Source organism: Lissotriton vulgaris, chromosome 5 (genome assembly GCF_964263255.1).
Source record: "Lissotriton vulgaris chromosome 5, aLisVul1.2, whole genome shotgun sequence".
Taxonomy (NCBI): domain Eukaryota; kingdom Metazoa; phylum Chordata; class Amphibia; order Caudata; family Salamandridae; genus Lissotriton; species Lissotriton vulgaris.
This window is the reverse complement of record NC_141693.1, coordinates 1,846,759,923-1,846,779,356: the sequence shown is the minus strand read 5'-3', so window position 1 is coordinate 1,846,779,356 and position 19,434 is coordinate 1,846,759,923. Positions and strand designations below refer to the sequence as shown.

At 43.5% G+C, this 19,434-nt stretch overlaps 1 protein-coding gene across 1 annotated transcript in view; it reads right to left on the bottom strand.

Annotated features, from left to right (window-relative positions):
* Window positions 1-1,147: 1,147 nt before the first annotated feature.
* CISD3 (CDGSH iron sulfur domain 3) overlaps window positions 1,148-19,434 on the bottom strand; it is a 55,674-nt gene continuing 37,387 nt past the window's right edge. The window contains exons 2-3 of the mRNA XM_086924321.1: window positions 10,584-10,706; window positions 1,148-2,135 (exon numbers count right to left, since the gene is read on the bottom strand). Of these exons, the coding sequence (XP_086780447.1) occupies window positions 1,974-2,135; window positions 10,584-10,706 (285 nt within the window). The 3' untranslated portion in view covers window positions 1,148-1,973. The remainder of the gene's footprint in view (window positions 2,136-10,583; window positions 10,707-19,434) is intronic.

The window sequence follows — 19,434 nt, the reverse complement described above, 5'->3', positions numbered from 1 at the left end:
TTCTGTAATACTCAGTATTGAGTGGTCCCAGTTTCTATTGAATTATTACTCTACTATTCAGTATGTTTCATGTTCGGTTCGGTTTAGGTAGTCTTACGTTTTAAATAGACTATAATCCTCCAAATCTCGTTGTAAGAGAGGCAGGACCAGAGTCACTGAATGTCACTTGATGAAGATGTGTGTGTTATCAGTATATGCGGATGCCTCGTTGTGTGGAATGGTCACTTTTGGGTCCTTCTAGAGGCAGGGGGCCTCATTGTGAGGTCTGTGTAATTTCAAATTCAGCAGGAATTGAACATGCAGGATTCCCATGGCTCCCCGCCTCAGGACATTTCAAAAGATCAAAGCTGCTATTTCTGATTCCATAAGTAATTCCCCATTTTTAAGGACACCCTCGGAGAACTATGAATATGGTAGTATGCCTGCATCTCCACATTACAGATCCCTAAGATATTTGCAATTGCTACAGCATCACCACCTATGTAGTGTCCTCATGCACCTTGTAATGGAACCCTCAAGTGGCCATACAGGGGCAATAAAATTATTTACACAAAACACTGCACAGTCAACTCTAATGCATCTGGAAAACCACCGGGCCTCTGTTGTCAAAAGTTGAGATGGAATTATTGTCCACGGGAATAGTGTTTGTTTAACTGTTCGGTCTGCAGTAGGCTGGCAAGGAACATGTTGCTTAGAATTGGAATCATACAACCAGTTGTGCAGCTGTTGAATATACCCCTTACATTTAACAATTCAAATTGAGGGTTCTTTCAAAATAACTACAAAAAACACTGCACTTTAACCCTTCACAAATTCTGGGAAAAACACCTTACGCCCTACAAACCACAAAGAAAACTCTGATCAACTCCAGTCATAATGATGAATCCTGAGAATACCGAAAAACACCTTAAATAGTTAGTCCCTAACTGCCAACCACTACCAAGGTATGTAGTGTACAGAAAATCTACAACTTCAAGGAAGAAAAAAAAACAAAACCCCTATTTTTTTTCCAAACCTTTATATACAAGCACTGCTGCTATATGGACACTGAATCACCAGGACAGAGCAACTGGGTTAACTGTGGGTTTTTAGCAAGTACCACATAACTAGATACAGACGCAAAATCATCGTCTCCATGCTTGATATCTTTTTATAAACATTTTATTTCCTGCATTTGTATTTTTCATTGAGGTAAACAGATACAATGCGGAGAGTCAACACCGAAACAGTAATTAACAATCAGCTAGAAAATAAATCCTCAAAAATGAACATTATAACAGTAAACAATCCAAAAGGTAACACCTAATTGATTAACAGCAAGATCAATACATTAAACAGTTAAAAGAGACAAGGAAAATAAACAAGCGAGGTTAGCAAAATAAAGTTGTCAATTGTGAAAGATACTCTAGTTTGGAAAAATTCATAAATTAATATCATAGTTTATTCAGGATTACGGTGAAATCAGAAAAAAACATTAAGATGTCAGCAAGTATACAATGCAGACAATTTATAGAGACATTCACTGATAATCACTCACATTTGATTAAAGTTTCTGAAAAATGACAGGTTTGCCAATTGCAAAATATTTGCAGCAATTCTTTTATTTTTCGATGTAGATGAAATCTAGTGACTGTGCTCATTACACACACTTTACAGCACTGAAATGTGTTAGACAGTAGTCCCAAAGTCACACAAATTAACACAGCATGTTCTGTGCTAGTGGCATTGCCCAGTAATACTGTTCTAGATTTTTTAAGCATTTAGTTTACAGGATCCCACCACCACAGTTCAATCAATGAGACTCTGGAAGCCCCTGAGGATACATTTATATAAAAACCTTTTGCACAAGTTAATTGGATGTATGGTACAACAAACTGTTTCCCGATATTGGCAATTAAAATAAGGTGCGTTTGCCACACTCAATACAGGAATACAGAGGCCTCATGAAGTGGCTTGGATGAATCCGCATTGGGCTAGGACTTCTGAACCATCTCACCTTTGTGAGTTCCATCACAGTAAGGTGGGTTCTTGGTCTGCTTGCACCCACACAGCCAAACTGTCTTGGACTCTTCCACGACAAACCTGAGCGGAGAGAATCTTGGGTTGGCTTTCTTATGAGATCCATCACAGAAAGGCTGTGGAATACAAAGCATACCGAGCTGCATTCTTAGAGATACAATCTAAAGACAAGAGTCATCATTTGAAAAACAACACCCAAACCAGTAAATGTACACCCAATCTTCTACATACTATGAAAACTAAGTATTACCATAGCTACAATGATTTGTCAAGGATAATGGTTCAGTGTAAATATTCTGCTTTAAAATCCCCCATTGCATTTTGTACATTTGTTTTATTTTGACTGCATATTTTACAATTAGAAACACGTTGCATTTAAATTCTCTTGCTTTGTGCAAATATGTTTTTTTAATGTTTCAAGTACGATTTGATAGTTCAGCAATTACTCGCTGTGTGCGGTTGAAATGTTCACATTGTTTAATGCTGATTCGTGCCACTGGTCATATCTGCATTTCTAAAGTCAACAATGTGTTGCAGAGCCATTAGGTAAAAAGTCATGTTGGTTGTTTTTCTCAGTATTATTCAACAAAAGGTAACACGTTGGTTGTTATCTTTAATAACATTGAATAAAAGAAACCTGAAGGTATATAAACTCCATGCAAACAAGACAACGAGAGAATGGAACTTTCAGGGAGCTAAGGATCAACACCTGTCACAGAAGCTGCAACCTTCTTCGAAGACGAGGGCAATGGCTGTCACCTTCAGAAAGTCATACATTCTTACCTACTTTTGCGGAACAGTATGTTGGTTATAGCATTAAGCTACGTTGGTGAGAAACAAGACCACCTAATAGTTCTTGCTGGCTACTTTGGTGCTAAAGCAGTTTAGTTAGATATAGGAAGGCATGGTTTGGAGGACAAATACGGTGACAGGCTGCATTACCGCAATGATATTGCAATTTTTCCTTCTATATTGCTGGATAGCCACTGTTATGGCCATTATCATGTTTGCTCGTAGATACTGCTATGTACATTTTATGCACTAGGATAGGCCTTGGGCTTATTTTAAATTAAAAAATAAAAATTATAAAGACATATCCTACGTGTGTTTTCTCAAGTAGGTCTAATATGATGAAAGAGGGTTTGTAACCTAAATACCAATAAGTACTCCTATGAGTCCCACAGGGTTGATCTTCACCCAGAACACACCCTCTCTATTTAGTGTGCAGGAGGTTTGTGGGGTTATAGCCTCATGATCTGCTGGCCCTCGTGTGGACTTGAAGAAGAGCTTTACGGCAGTGGTTCCCAAACCTTTGACTCCTGAGGACCCCCACTGAATAACTACTGGAAGCCGGGGACCCCCAAGCAATTTGTACAATTTATATTTCTTTTTAAAACGCCTTTTGAAGCAGAGGTAATTTCAAGAGGGAGACAGCCTGAATTGGGTCTATTGACAGGGACATGTATGCATGCAGCAGTGTATTATTTAGTGGTACAAGTCTCCTGCTTTCAGCCATAGTAGCACCTCTACATTCTCATTCCAGAGCCTTGGAGTGGTGACCCTTCCTTACAGCAACAGGTTGAATGATTGTGAATTATTAGCATTTTTACCTATTCACAGTTTAAGAAGGTCTAAAATATTATACAATTATGAAGCATTTTATAATAAAGACATGCCCCAAGGAGCAACGAATATTGTGAAAATTCTAACAAGATAGTGCACAAAGCGATGAGTCCAGTGTACAGAGCAAATTCAAGGTCTATATTAGGAGTTCATCATTGAAGTGCAAGAGATGGCAGGAAGGTATCTGCAAAGCAGGCATATTGTTTCAGCGAGATATGGAACAATGCTATGCCAATTACCATAAACCACTGTTGGACATAATCTTTAGTCACAGACAGCAGAACAACATTTTACCACCAAGGGGTGAGCAGTGCAGTTAAGGCATATTTCAGAGACTTCGCGTGGCACCTGACATGACCCTCTCTTGTTAGGATGCCCACTGCCCCGTTCCTTGCCAACAACAAACTGCAAAGGCTACACAGAATAAGAGCTTGATATGTCTGAATATGAAAGCTTGACAGCACACATAATTCACCCAAGGGCTTGTGGAAAGTGAGCAATAAGACAGCAGCACGAAAATCCTACTGCTGATCCTGGCTGCATCTATTTATACCTGCCTGCCAAGTAACAGTAACCTATACACGTGCCTTTCAAAGCTTTATTGCTTTTATTGTATTGCCTGTATGTTCATTGTTGTGTCTGTGACTGCTGTTGTCGGTCTTCCCCCGCTGCCTGTACGTGGTCCGTGCCCCTTTTTCTTCCCTCTGTTCCCCTCGCTGTCCCCGTGCTCTCTCTGCCCGGTCTTTCCTTCTGTACCCTTCGCTGCCCCGTGACTCTGCCCGGTTTTCCCTTCTGTTCCCCTCACCTCTCTGCCCGTTCTGCCTTCTGTTCTTAGCTGCTCCTACATTTCTGTATTCTGTATTTTGCCTCTGTGCCACTCGTTTTTTGTGCCCGTCTGCCCTCTGTGCCACTCGTTTTTCCCTCGTTTTTGTGCCCCTTTTGCCTTCTGTTCCACACGTTTTTCCCTTGTTTTTTGTGCCTTTCTGCCCAGTTCCCCTCGTTTTTTGTGCCTTTGTGCCCTCTGTTCCACTTGTTTTCCCCTCAATTTTTATGCCTTTCTGCCCTCTGTTCCACTCGTTTTTTGTGCCTTTCTGCCCCTTGTTCTACTTGTTTTCCCTCGTTTTTTGTGACCTTCTGCCCTCTGTTCCACTCAGTTTTCCCCTGTTTTTTGTACCTATCTGTCCTCTGTTCCACTCGTTTTTTCCTCGTTTTTTGTGCCTTTCTGCCCTCTGTTCCACTTGTTTTCCCTCGTTTTTTTGTGCCCTTCTGCCCTCAGTTCCACTCGTTTTTTTTGCCCTTCTGCGCCACTCGTTTTTTCCTTGTTTTTGTGCTCCTTTTGCCTTCTGTTCCACTTGTTTCCCCAGCCGCTGTGCCCCCTGTGGCCCGCCCCCTGACTGCCCACTGCCCATTCGCTGCCCCGCCTCCCGATTGTATTGTTGTGGTCTCGCCGCCCCTGCACCAACATTCACAGCTCTTGTGTGCTGTGAGGACGCAAGGGCGTTTCGTTTTTCACTACGACGACAGGCACTGGAGTCCTGCGGACCCCCTGGGAATGTCTCACGGACCACAGTTTGGGAAACTCTGCTTTAGGGGATAGCTCGAAACAGGGTGACGCAGTACTAGGGACACCATACTCCTAGTTAGGTATTTCCTTAGTATTAACCCCTGATTTTAAAACTTACCAACTAGGAGCAGGAAAAAAATTAGCTCACTAGCTAAGTATTTTTTACCTATTTTTCCCACTCCACATCACTGCACCACTAATATTTTCCTAAAACTAAGTGCTCCTATGTAGTTCACAAGTCGCAGCACGCCTCAATCCGCAGCAGATTGAGAGGACCCCAATGATAAAGCATGCCTCCTAGGGGTAACCCTGGTGCGTGAGGGGACTCTAGAAAATAATTTTTCTTTTGGAAAGAGGGTTTTTCAGACATGTTCAGTGGAATCCCTGCTCTTCCTATGGTTAGTTTTCTAATTCAAGCATTCCTCAGCCATGCAGGCAGCCTTGAGCTGTGATCTCTGTAATGCAACCACCCTCTGTTTCTGCAGTCTGCTATAGCCAATTTGAATAGCTCAAAGCTATAGACCAATAAATGACTTTGGGCCACCTCAAATAAAATGTTTCAAAAACTGAAATACCAGAGTTAAAAACGTATGCTCTTTTATATGCCTGGCCAGACAAACTGGAATCTGTGCCAAAAATATCTAAGGAGTTACAATAGCTTCTAATTACGATCGATTTCACCCCTCGCCAATCGTATGATGCCACATTATACTTCTGAGTTAAAATCGGCTTCACAGCATTCTAGGACAATCCAAAAAGGGGATTTCAAGTTTTCTCTAGGAAAATCTTCTGAGGACCACAGCTCTGCCCCTGGCTGACACCACTGCCTGATCCCTTTCCACCAAAACTTCAAAGGCAAGCTTCTACTATTGTGGCTGCAGAGATATTGGCTCCCTTCTTTTTTTTTTTTTTTTAAATTTTTAAAACCTTTATTTGAAAAAAGTGCACACAGCTATTCTGCCTAACATCCCGGAGGCAAGGCAGCATAACTAAACAGGAGAACAATAGTGCAAGTATCAATGTCACAGTACAATGAAGGTTGATTTTATTATTTTGTCATTTAATAGAGGAACATAAAGAAGGAAAAGAAAAAGGGCGCCAGAAAAGGCGCAAAGAGAGTGACAATGGAGTAGAAGAAACCAGCGAAGCATCGTTTGAGGGGCAGGGGGGGGGAGCATAGGGAACACAAGCATGGAACAGGAGAATAGACCAGGAGGAAGGAGGGGGGAGAGGAAAAAACAGGATAATATTTACAACGTGGTACAGTTGGTGTCACAGGCTATGGCGACAGATGTTCCTCCAATGAGACAGGTTCCGGGGGCACACAAATGTCTCCCCTGTACGCATTCCAGGCCCCCCACAATTTCAGCCACTTTTTGGGCTTACCCCTGGCAACATAGACCGTCTTCTCTCTGAACATGCACCAATCCATGTTGGCTTTCCATTGCACCACCATGGGAGCTACTGAAGCCCCCCATTTCTGAGTGATATCGCGTTTAGCCACCATGTTGCCAAGGGTCACCCACTGCATCTGAGCCACATTGTGGTCCGTCGGTCCCCATATGTTGAGGAGGCACCTCCTAGCCTCCGCATTCACCACTACCCCAGTCACCTCACCCATAATCAGGTGCACACGTCTCCAGTAGGAGGCTATGGCGGGGCATTCCCAGAGAATGTGCATAAAAGTGGCAAGGGCACCACAGCCGCGGCGACAAAGTCCATCGACCGAATAGCCCATATGCACAAGCCGGGGGCCAGTTACGTACACCCTATGCAGGATCTTAAGCTGCACCCGCCTTATACGGGAAGAGATGGCAATCTCCTTAGGAGAGGACACCGCACTCTGCCAGTCCTCATCATCGATTTCCAACCCATCACGCACCCACTGATCCCGTACACCCAGGAGGAGGTCAGTGCGAACATTAATAGGCTTTTTATAGGACAGTGAAATGGCGCTGTCCGGCATGTGGCCGTCCAGCACCCTATCTTCCAACGGGGAGCTTTCCGGGATCGCCCCCTCCTCCGGTTTAGCAGAAAGCAATGCGTGTCGCAACTGGGCATACCGGAAAAATTCCGAGGTACCCAGCTGATATTCATCCGGCTCCCTTCTTTTTTGTAGTTGGACTGGATTGTCCAAGCCCACGTGCATTCAGGTTTTCCCCAACTCCTTCCTTTGCCAGGAACTGAGTAGGTCACTGTTGATTGCCCTTTTGTGCAGGAAGGTCTTTTATCTCTCTGCTAGGGAGCACAGTAATTAACTTGGCCCAGTAGTGGAGATAAAGGCCTGGAACCTAATTATGAGCCAAGCCAGAGAAATATGACAAATCCTGGAGATGTGGATGTGGATGTGTTCTGGCAAACTGCAAATTCAAAATCGGCAAGCACGTTTAACCCCAGTTTGATACCTTGCTGGATCCTGTAGGCCCAAGTGAAGCTAACTCTAATTTAGAGCAGATTTTGCATATATGTATAATGCCATGAAAACACCACTGATTTCCCTAGAAGCCCTACAGACTTACACTACGAATGCCCACTAATAATATAAACTCTACCCGAGGTCAGCAACAATCCTTGCAGTGTCCTTACTCAGACAGGCTATCTGTGCAAAGATAATGGATGCGCAGCAGCATTATCCTAAAAGGCGGGCACTGGTGGTTAACACGCACAGTCCAATTACTTCATTCATTACGTTCCTGTAAAGTTCCTTCTGCCACTCCTGCAAAAGCTTCCACTCTTCTTCAGAGAATTAGCTAGAAGTATCGTGAAATGCAACCTTTACCTCATTTAAATCCTTCAAAGACATTGCTCTCAATTTATCTTTAATTGAGAGCAATGTCTTTGAAGGATTTAAGGAACTTTACGGGAACGTAATGAATGAAATCCACTATGCATTGATTTCGCTAGATTCCCCTGATGAAGTGCCATTGGCACGAAATGCATTGGGATCATGATATATTGAAACTAAAATGCATTTGATGTGATGAACAACATTAAAATGGATCTCATATACGTTTCAAATAAAAAACGTTTAAGGAACTATCATGGAACTGTTCAAGTTCATGAAAAAGGAGTGAAGTATACATTTTTGTGGATTTGGAAAATTTTGCTGTAGCGATTGACACAGCTGAGCCCAGAGGGTCGCCCCTTAAATCTTTAAGGGACGCATTTGTCATTGTTAAAAGAAAAATGAAAAACGAATCCTCATTACAGATGAGTCTCTCCGAGGCTAGGCACTCATCTGTAAGACCCAAAAGCCGAGGGTAACTGAACAAAACCTGAAAATACTTGCACAAAAATGAGTTGAAACTGTGAGCTGCTGACTCATGCCCAAGATGCAGCAAAATACAGGTAGGATTCTGATGGACAACAGGAGGCCCAAGTTCTAAATAAGAAAGCACGGTGACACAATATAGATACTATGGCAATGTATATCAGCAGAATACTACTGATACGAGTCAAATGAGCTTGCAAACACAATCATTAGGTAGAAACAAGCTTGCCATAAAGAAGAGACACTCGGTACCGAGGCACCAGACATAGGGGTGACCAATCCCAGGACAACAAACACACCAATGCATTGCCATCAGGTTATGATAGCTGGCTACCAAAGGAAGTTACTCTTGAAGCCTTTGCCCAGTGTTTTGCCTATATAGTTATTCATATTGCCCTGAATCTCTTGACTTCCAATGTCAGGAAAAGGCTGTGCATGATTTTAGACTGCTTTGTTTTTTAGAATTTCAAATAATGACAACCACCGACCCCCAGAGGTTCAGAGCTTGTTCAACCCTGGTGACAGTGGCAGACGACATGGTTCTCTATCCCGACCCGGGCTTAGTTAAACCCAAAAGCATGGCTCTTCAACAGTGAAACAATTGAGCTATCAATATCTATTGTGACTGCAGAAAATTCTTGCTAAAATGTTTTTAGTAGCAAAATCTACAAACTGAATAGGGGACAATGCTATCATATGAAATTCTACAATGAATGCTACATCTTGCCTAATCAGGTCTTAAATATTTTTATATTTTTGCTTATTCTGCAGCAATCTACTGTTGCTCTTGCAGAAAATCATTTAAAAATTCTTGATAAGTCTAATTCATATTCTTTCTCCAGGACATGGTAGAGCTTCCTCATCCAGCCTAACCTTTGCACAAAGCAGACATCAAATTTATAACATGAAAACAGCTTTTATTTTGCCAATTCAGTCAACAAGACAAGAGAGCAAATATAAGCTCTCTCATCTAATTAACTGTAGTCAAGCAAATCCTAATCTTATCCCTGAAGATTCATCTGTTTGTCCTATGCACGTAGTGCCTCGACAATGACTTCTTGAAGCCATTCCGTATCCTAGCAAAGACTTCATTGGGTGTATGCCATGCGCTTTGGTGTCTTTGATGCAGTTTGGAAGGAACTAAAGACTTCAGGACTCCTTTTCTTTCTGAACAAGGATTCACAAGATCGGTTTCGGCATGCATTTAGTTTCACCATAACAGAGCATACAGAATACAGTCATGCACCCTAGTGAGACAGTACCACCTTCTGTGAGGATGCCTCCAGAATGGCTACATTATGGATATGCCATATTTCTACCAAGCACTTCTGCTTGTACTTGAAAAACTTGGAAGTTATCCTTTGTTGGCCAGGTGCTTCTCCAGAATCATTAAGAAGAGCATCCTACCTCCCTTGTGGGTTTTGGTCATCTACTGCATAGTAGCACAATTCAAAAGTATGCTTATTTATGTGCGATCCAGCACTACGAAAGAAGATGTAACTTACCTATCGCCACAGTTTCCCAGCACTGTTACCTCTATGGATTCATACAGGACACTCCATCATGCTGCTTATGCTTAGTACCATAAAAAACTATATCTGATTGTATCAAACAGTAGGTCTCTGGGGGCACAGCGGAGCCTTTTCCCCTCATTAGCTTCCTTTTAGACACGCACAAAGAGGTATACTGGCTAGAGAGGCTGAAGTATTAAACCTATGTTTTACGCAAGTATGAACAAAGCACATGAACAACCACAATTAAGTAATGTGCACATGGTGAGCAACAGTCAGCGATAAGGGTGATTTAATGAGGTAACTATTACAATTCACTGATGTTAATGTGAACAGACATCTTCTAACCTGCATCTTCTGTCTAAACTTTCACCTACAGAGTCTTTGTGTGCTTTCCAGAGCCATGCTGGCATGCCATTCACTGGGTACCAGCTGGACATTCCTGCAATGCATAAATAACTCTACCATCTGTATTCCCCACAAAGTCTTCTATCTAGGATTTGAAAAGGAGGTGGCGTTCTACTACTGATAGAATAAAAAACAATAGGTAATTTTGGCTTTAAAGGGGCACGTATCACATCATTTTACGAGTTACCTGCTTCTTGCTGTGCCCGCAGGCACACCAGGCATACCGTTTCTCTGCCGTCAGGTCCACCTGGAATGGGTGCTTCGCAGCAATAACAGGAGTTGGGTTAGGTCCATCTGTAAACCATCGAACCTGCACAGAGAGAAAGTCTTCAGAGTTTGCTTCCTACTTGCACAACGCAATCTCTGATCGCTCTGATGCATTCTTGCACATCTAACCGTAAGTTGAGACGTAATGCTGAAAATACTTTGTTGCAAATCATCAGATACCTTTAAGCCATTTATCTGAAACCACTCTGCCTAAAATTTGCGCTTTACGCTCTTCCGCAGATCCCAGTCTCCATGAACGAGGACTTAGCCAGACCTATCTCCAGCAAGGAAGTACAAAGGGCAATAGACTCTCTTAAATTGCAGAAGGGCACCTGGGCCTGATGGCCTAAATGGCCACTTCTATCGTACCTTTGCCCCAGAGCTGATGCCTCGTCTTGTGTCCTTATTTAACGACATGCAGGAAGTGACTCCATCTAGGAGGGAAGCGCTAATATCGGTCATCCCCAAACCTGGTAAGGACTGCACACACTGCACCTCTTACAGGCCTATTGCGCTTTTGAACCTAGATGCCAAATTATACTCTAAAATTCTGGCACGCGCTTAGAGAATGTCATGCCATATCTCATTAAGCCAGATCAAGCAGGGTTCATTAAGGGGAGGCATTTACAAGACAACCTAAGGAGAGTGGTACACCTCATCGAAAAAGTGCAAAAAAGAACATCTCTGCGGCACTTCTCTCGCTTGACGCAGAGAAGGCCTTTGATTGCGTCAATTGGGACTTTCTGTCACGAACAATGAAGAAATTCGGCTTTGCCAAGACCTTCATAGGTACGGTGCGGGCAAACTACTCTGCTCTGGGTTCTAGTAAATGGTGTTGCATCGGAGCCCTTTACGGAACGAATCAGGGATAACCCAGACACAGGGAGTGCCTTTTAGGACAGACTAGCACAAAATCTCCCTCTTCGCGAATGACGTGTTGCTCCCAGTCACGAGACCGATGTCTTCTCTCCTGGCCATACAGAAGGAGCTCGTCCCCTTCGACAAGGTTTCGGGGTTTAAAGTTAATCTTTCAAAATCCTAGCTCCTTAAACCTGACTTTGTCCAGAGATTCTATGAGAGCCTTGGAGTGTCTATCCCCTTACTAAAATACGCACAAAGACATTACGTACCTAGGAGTCAAACTCACCCCCAAGATATCGAACCTCAACTGAGCCAACTATCCTCTCTTGCTTCGACACCTTAAGGCTGACATGACCAGGTGAAGAACCTCCTATACTTCCTGGATAGGACGTATTAATGCAGTTAAAATGAAAGTGCTCCCTAGGGTACTTTACCTCTTTCAGGGCCTTCTGAAACCGGTGGAGAGCACCCTGTTTGTTGACTTGAAGATGGTCACAAAATTCATTTGGCAGCGGCAAAGGGCTCGCTTATTCCTCCGGCTGCTTACCAAGGCAAGAATGGATGGGGGATTGGCACTCCCGGACTTCCTAGGCTACTATAGAGCAGCACAACTTCGGGTGATTACGGACTTGTCACTTCGCGAATCAGAAAAACTCTGGCTTCACATAGTCTGGCAAATTGTGGGTAGCACTATTTGGGACCTCCTTTGGAAGTCAAAACACAATCGACCACTGAATGCATACATTAGCATCCCCACAGCCTCTACCCTGGGGGTGTGGGATGACCTTAACAGATCCGTTCCCCTGACCACTTTCCCTTCCCCCTTCACCCCCATTCACTTTAATCTGGACTTCCCACCGGCTCACCGAGAGTGCCCATTCGAGGCTAAGCGGGAGGGGGTCTGTCTGATGATCTCGGATCTCTAAGAGGGGGAAGTTATTGACCTTTGAGGACTGCGCCAAAACTTTTAAGCTCCAGTCTTATGAAAAATTCCACTACACCCAACTTAAACATTGGGTACAACAACCTCGGTTCAGGCTAGCCGCAACCAGAGATCTACTCCTGATCAAAAAAATTGCACTGTCGGGAGCTTCCTCGAGAGGAGCCATGTCTTTTCTTTACTCTCTCATACGGGCCCGGGGCCCTCGCTCCACCCCTAGACATCAAGGGTTCTGGAATTCTCTTCTCTCTACTCCACTGGGGGATAAACAATGGGGCTCCTTGTATAAAGACATCCAAAAATACAATTGCTCCATGTATCTAAGAGAGGCTCACTATATAATTATGTATGAATGGTACTTGCACCCCCTAAAGTTGAGCAACATAGTCCCCAACACCTCAGATAGATGTTGGAGAGGTTGTGGTCTCCTGGGTGATTTTAAACACATATGGTGGGACTGCCTCTTCCTCCAGCCTTTCTTGAAGGAAATCCTATGCCAAATTAAGAAATTACTGGGCTATCCAATTCCTGCTACAATAGAGCATACTCTCTTGGGGGTCAGGGACCAGAGTTTGAAACGTCAAACACACGGGGACCGCTCTGTGATGTGGTTGTGCTTAGGGGCCGCCAAGATGGCAATAGCTGCAGCATGGAAGAAAATGTCAGGCTTTGGCGATGGGAAGAACGGCAGATATAGTGGAGGAAAAGAAAACCGGATTAGACTATACTTGGGCCCCCCTAGTGGAGTATTTATCTATAGGTCTGCCCCTCTTTGCTTGCGGCCCCAAGTTAAGGGTTCTTAATCTCTTTCAAATCTAACTCTACGGTCGATCGTGACTCTTAAGCAGAGAAACGGGAAGGAGCGGTCTCAGACGCTGCCCTCGTTGCCTCGTCCATACCACTGACCAACTTTGACTTTGTGATACCGTGATACTATTGTTTGTTTTGTCTTGTTTTTAAGTTATAGGGGTAGAATGGTTCTGGGCGGGAGGCACAAAAGTAAATCAGACAACAGGTTCCACACAGGGAATTCCAAAACAAGCTTTTTGTGGGTCCATTTCTCCTACATCCAGATGCGGGATGTAATGTTTGAAGGTATCTCAGATCAAGTCCTAGTACACAACATGAACATGTCAGTTAAGCCTCGGTGCCCTCTTGATCTGTAAGATATGCAGATACCTCTCACCATGGTTTGTTTTGTATGTGCTTTGCAAAACTGAAAATATTAAAAACATTTTGAAATTTGCACTTTACTGAAAGGCAATTTTAATTTGAATGAATATGTGTTAAATTGTTTTTTATTGACTAGAGAAGTGAACAACCCAACCGATGTATATGAATACAAGTTGACTGAAGTCTCAAAGCCACTGGCGCATTGATATACAGGCAAAAGGTCAGGACTGATTTGCATATGGCTGGGTCTAAAACTGGGGTGGCATGGTGAGCAAAAGAACAATGGATTTAACCCAGATCTCATGACTGGGGGTGAATGTATTTTTTATTTTGTCATTTTGCATAGAGAGTCATACAATAGACAGATATCACTGCACAAAAATGTTACCATTATAGGATGAAATATCAAGGAAGAGAAACACAAAAACGTTGTTGGTAAAAATAGAACAACAATTAAACTTGGTCAAAAAAAGTATATAGATAAGGTGGAGTCCAACTTTAACAGCACAGTAAGACATATCACAATCATTGATAATGACAGTAATTATGCAGTCACAGTTTCTGGATTATCTTGCAGAGCACTTGAACGCAAATAAGCTAACAGAGGTTCCCAAATATATTTGGACGGGAGGTCATCGGTAACTCCTCCGCATATAACACCAAGTTGTCTCTAAAATAGATCAGGTCTTTGAGCCATAATGCCACTGTAGTACTCCGTCTACAGCACCACATAATCGCAACTCGCCTCTTAGCAATAAGTAATGCAACTCTAGTTAGTCTACCCGTGACACCTTTTAGAAAGGGGAGCAGACCAAGTAGACACACCTGAGATGAGCAAGTCAATACAACCACTACAATTTGGGATAGCTTTGTAACCACTTTCGACTAAAGGTTCCTCACCTGCCCACAGAACCAAGCTAGGTGTAAGAAGTCCGCACCCAATCTAGGACATGCTTCCGTATCCCTTAGCCCATATTTAAAAAGCAGGTGTGGAGTATAATAGCTCTGGTGAAGGTATTTAAAATGAAAAATACGCAAGTTTCCGTTAGATGTGAGCGTACCGGTCAAAGCGCAGCAATTTTCCCATTCCTCCCGGGTGAGCTGTGGGTCTAGACTCTCATTCCACTTATGTAGGCTTTTGTCAACGGTGAGGACCAAAGTTTTCTGTTGGATGTAGTCAACATCAGCAGATGTCAAAAAAGTGCCACGAGGAAATAGATCCTGCATTTTACCAATTCCCGCCTGAGCCAAGATGCGCATTACCCCCTCCTCATGAGTTACTGAAATGTCGGCATGATAAGCAAGAGGAAGCAGTGGGGAGTATAAAGGTAGCTTCTCAGACAAGCGGCCTAGCGCCTGCCAGGCAGCAATCGTCGAGTTGACCGTGTTGATTGCATCACGGGGCAAAGGTCGACGACTATGCATGAGAATGGAGCTCAGTGGTATGGGGTGTGCATCCCAATGTTCCACCGCTACATGCAGGAGATAATCATGAGGTGCAAACCAGAAATGTGCGTAATGTGCCTGCGCACATAGATGATATAAATAAAAATCGGGTGCATTAAATCCCCCGTGTTTATAGTCAAGGACAAGTGTCTGCCAGCCCACCTAGCCTGCTTTCCCCCCCCAGACTAAACGAAGAAGCAACGTTCGCAATGTCTTAAAAAAATGTTGGGAGAGAGGGATAGGTATGTTATAAAAAAGATATAAAAATTTTGAAAGCACTATCATCTTCATAAGTGCGATGCGATCTGCAAGAGAGAGCGGGAGACAAATCCACCTTTCAATCTGAAGTTCTAGCCATGTTGTAGCAGTGCCATGTTTCTCACGAAGTACTTTGTCAGGATCCCGGTGAATCCAGATCCCCAGATACTTAACCGATTCCGTCGCCCACTCAAGAGGGAATTCTAATTCATGCGGAAGCGTGGATGCGGTCAAGGGTATCACCAAGGATTTAGACGAGTTAATGGATAACTCAGAGAAACAAGCAAACCGGATATATTCCCGCAGAACAGGCGCCAGATAGTCACGTGGATTCCGAATAACAGCAGCATATCATCTGCATATAACAAAATAATGAGAGGACGGTGATGCAAATTGACAGCAGCATGTTTGTGACATTGATGAATTAGACAGGCCAGGGGCACCAAAGTGAGAGCAAACAGCAGTGGTGAGAGGGGGCACCCCTGCCGAGTGCCACGAGTGATGGAAAACGAGTTGGAGGTATGACCTCCGACACGAACCCTCGCTGTAGGGAATGAATAAAGCAATTTGACCCAATTAACAAAAAAGGGAGAGAAGCACATTTACTGGAGTACAAAAAACAAATACTCCCATTCGATGGAGTCAAACGCCTTCGCAGCGTAGAGCATTACTGCTAGAGCAGGCAAGTCAAGAGAGAGGGTGTGGAACAAAGCAAACAGAGTGCGAATATTGTGGGAGGTAGACCGCGTGGGTACAAAACCAGATTGGTCAGGCAGGACCAGATTCTGCATCAGTGGTTGGAGGCGAGTGGCCAATATTTTCGCGAATATTTTGATATCGGTATTAATAAGCGAGAGTGACCTGTATGAGTCACAATATACAGGTGACTTATCCTTTTTTAATAGGGTAATGATTAATGCTTCACAGAGAGATGGGGGAAGGACACCAGAATCGTAAGCTTCTGCATACATTTCCAGCAAAAAGGGGGTGAGCTCCTCAACACAGGCCTTGTAAAATTCCGAAGTGAAGCCGTCCGGGCCAGGGGCCTTTTTGTTAGGGAGAGAGGCTATGGCCATACGGACATCCTCCTCCGTGATGGGTTGACCTAAATAGTCCCTCTGCCCCTCTGACAACTAGGCGACAAGTCACTGGGGGGGGAATGTATGATTTATTCAGCATTCCGTCCATCATTTGTTTGCATACCACTTCTCACAGTAAGTGGGATGGGTATGCCCAGACGTGGGTCCCTTGCTCACTGTGCCACTGGATTCAAGCAAGCCTGACTGATGAAGGGTAATACTCAGAAACCGGTCTCAGGATGCTTGTTTCCGGTCCAAGGAGGACCTAGCTTGGCAGTTCGGTCTGGACTGTTCCCATGAGGCACAGGCTCAAGACTGATTTGCATATGGCTGGGTCTAAACTGGGGTGGCATGGTGAGCAAAAGAACAGTGGATTTAACCCAGAGCTCATGAATGATGTATTCAGCATTCCGCCCATCATTTGTTTGCGTAGCACTATTGATATATCAAGCATCAGCATCGATGTAGGACTAGCGGTGGCAAGCCACTAATTACACGGGGAGGCATGTGTGATGGGTTTGGCCTAAAGTGCTAAAACATGAGTAGACACTGCTGATTTAATAGGTCTACTAGACATCTGTTTCACTTTCTTGTTCTACATTGAATTTAAACTGCAAGTTCTGTGGAAGAAGAAAAATTCACATTCCCATGGCTCAACAGTAGTTCACCCTTCAATGGAGCCACAAAGTGCACCATACCTACATAATTGATACAAAGGGGATTTGTTCCACTCTTGGTTCACCAACCTATATGTATTATAGAGAACTTTTGTATAAATACCTACAGGCAAATGTAAATATTTTTCTGGGTAATTGTTTTTCACAGTGAGTACTGTGGTAAGGATCATGTCTACTGTCGTAAGGATCATGTCTTCAAGCACAAAGATCACTTTTTTTATTTCAGTTTGAAGACGTGTTTTTTTACAATGTAACAAGTGATGAGTTGATATTTCATCAAATGCACAGTACAGTTATGGGCTTTTATTCTGTAAATGTATAATGAATGTCTTATAAGCAAGATCAATCAACAACGTATTCAGTGATAATTTAGTGACTATTTAGCTAGAAATAATTCCAGGAATGTTCCAAATATTATGAATGTTTCCCTCCATAATCCTATTATTTTTTAATCACTTGCTTTAAGGCTTCTTTCTTTTAGTTTTAGGTTCTTAAACAAATACAGGACAGGTTCCATTTTAGTTATAGTCTCCAAAGCTAGCCTGTTCAGCCGGTTTCCCTTTGGCCCCCGAATCCATCCTAGGTGACAAAGGGCACCATCTTAGACCATGAAGGCTACAGTTTTTGACAGTGGGGGCTACCATTTTACATCAAATTATGCAGACTCATCAACATGTCTGCCTTTGACACAGGTGTAATCTGTGCCCATCTCTCCAAGAAATGTGAAAGTGTCAAGTCATTCAGATATAGACATCAACAATACCCCAGTGCAACAACTGTCAGGTGCAAGTGCCTTTTTCTAGGTCATATAACCCAAATAATGTAGTCTATATTGAAGTATTTTTACCTTATTAGTACAGCCACTGATGCATACGATTATGTGAAAACATTCCTAAGGTTACACTGCAAATTCAATCTTAGATGAGTTACAATATACAAGGAGTACCACTTGACCACTTAGGAGAGAAAATTCACTCAGGTCACAGATGCAGATCCAGATGAGCACGCACCTGATTCCATCTCGGCCAAAGTAGCCTCCAGCAAGACTCCTAGAGGCTCTGCGAAGCATGCCATTTTGCCCTTACAAACTGGTGCCAGGATTGTGTTCTCTCAGACATAAGATCCTAGCTCTTGGCCTTGTGCTCAAAGTAGTTGACAGGCTACTCCGTACATACAACAAACCCGGTTGTCCAGGTATGCACACCACCTCTAAAACGAAGGGTTATTATTCATTCATCTGCGAATATTAGCATAGTGCTTAGAGATGGCACAGCGAGGGTGTAAGGTCTACACATAGTGAGGTTATGATTTTTCCTTGTTTGCACGGTCATTGAATAGCTTAGCTGCTTTTTATTATCATCTGTGTGGTTAGCAATATTTTGTGCACTAGGTCTCGGCATTTTAAAATAACTATTTTAAAGTAAATGCGTTAAAAAACATTCCGTTTCTAGTAATCTTCAGTGTGTAAACCATTAAAGAATGATGGTTTGGCTCTCGGTTAATAACTCAAAAGCACTGACACCACCTCATTTATAGATCTGGGTGAGTTCTGCTGGGCTACAATAACCTGTTTTTCACATTCAGCACTGGTGCGCTGGGCAAAGTTCACTCACGTCACCATTGGGTGTGTAAACAAACACTGTAGAGCCGAGCAACAGTAATGCGGGATGGGATACAGGGCACAGAAGCAGGTGGGTAGGTACAAGCAGGCCCGGCTCCAGAAATATTTATTTGGGTGGGCCAAAGGTACATTCGGATGGGCCACTGCTGGCCAGATTTATTGCTTATATATCTAGCCAAGCGATACCAAAGGGGATGATGGAAGGAGCGTTTGTGCAAATCAAACACTCTCCCCCAGTCAACTGATCTGGGTTTAATCCATCACCATTCTTTAGCTCACTCCGTCACTCCAGTTCAGACATGGCCATATGCAATTCAGTCTGACCCTGTGCCTCATGGGAACAGTCCAGCCCGAACTGCCAAGCCATGTCTTCCGTGGATCGGAAACAAGCATCCTGGGACCGGTTTCGGGTCCATAACCCTCATCAGCCAGACTATCTTGAATCCAGTGGCAAAGTGAACAAGGGACTCACGTCTGAGCATACCCTGCCAACTTAGGGCGTACAAAGCGATACAAAAGGAGATGATGGAAGGAGCGTTTGTGCAAATCAAACACTCTCCCCCAGTCAACTGAACTGGGTTTAATCCCTCTCTGTTCTTTAGCTCACTCCACCACCCCAGTTCAGACATGGCCTATGCAAATCAGTCTGACCCTGTGCCTTGTGGGAACAGTCCAGCCTAAACTGCCAAGCCATGTCTACCGTGGACTGGAAACAA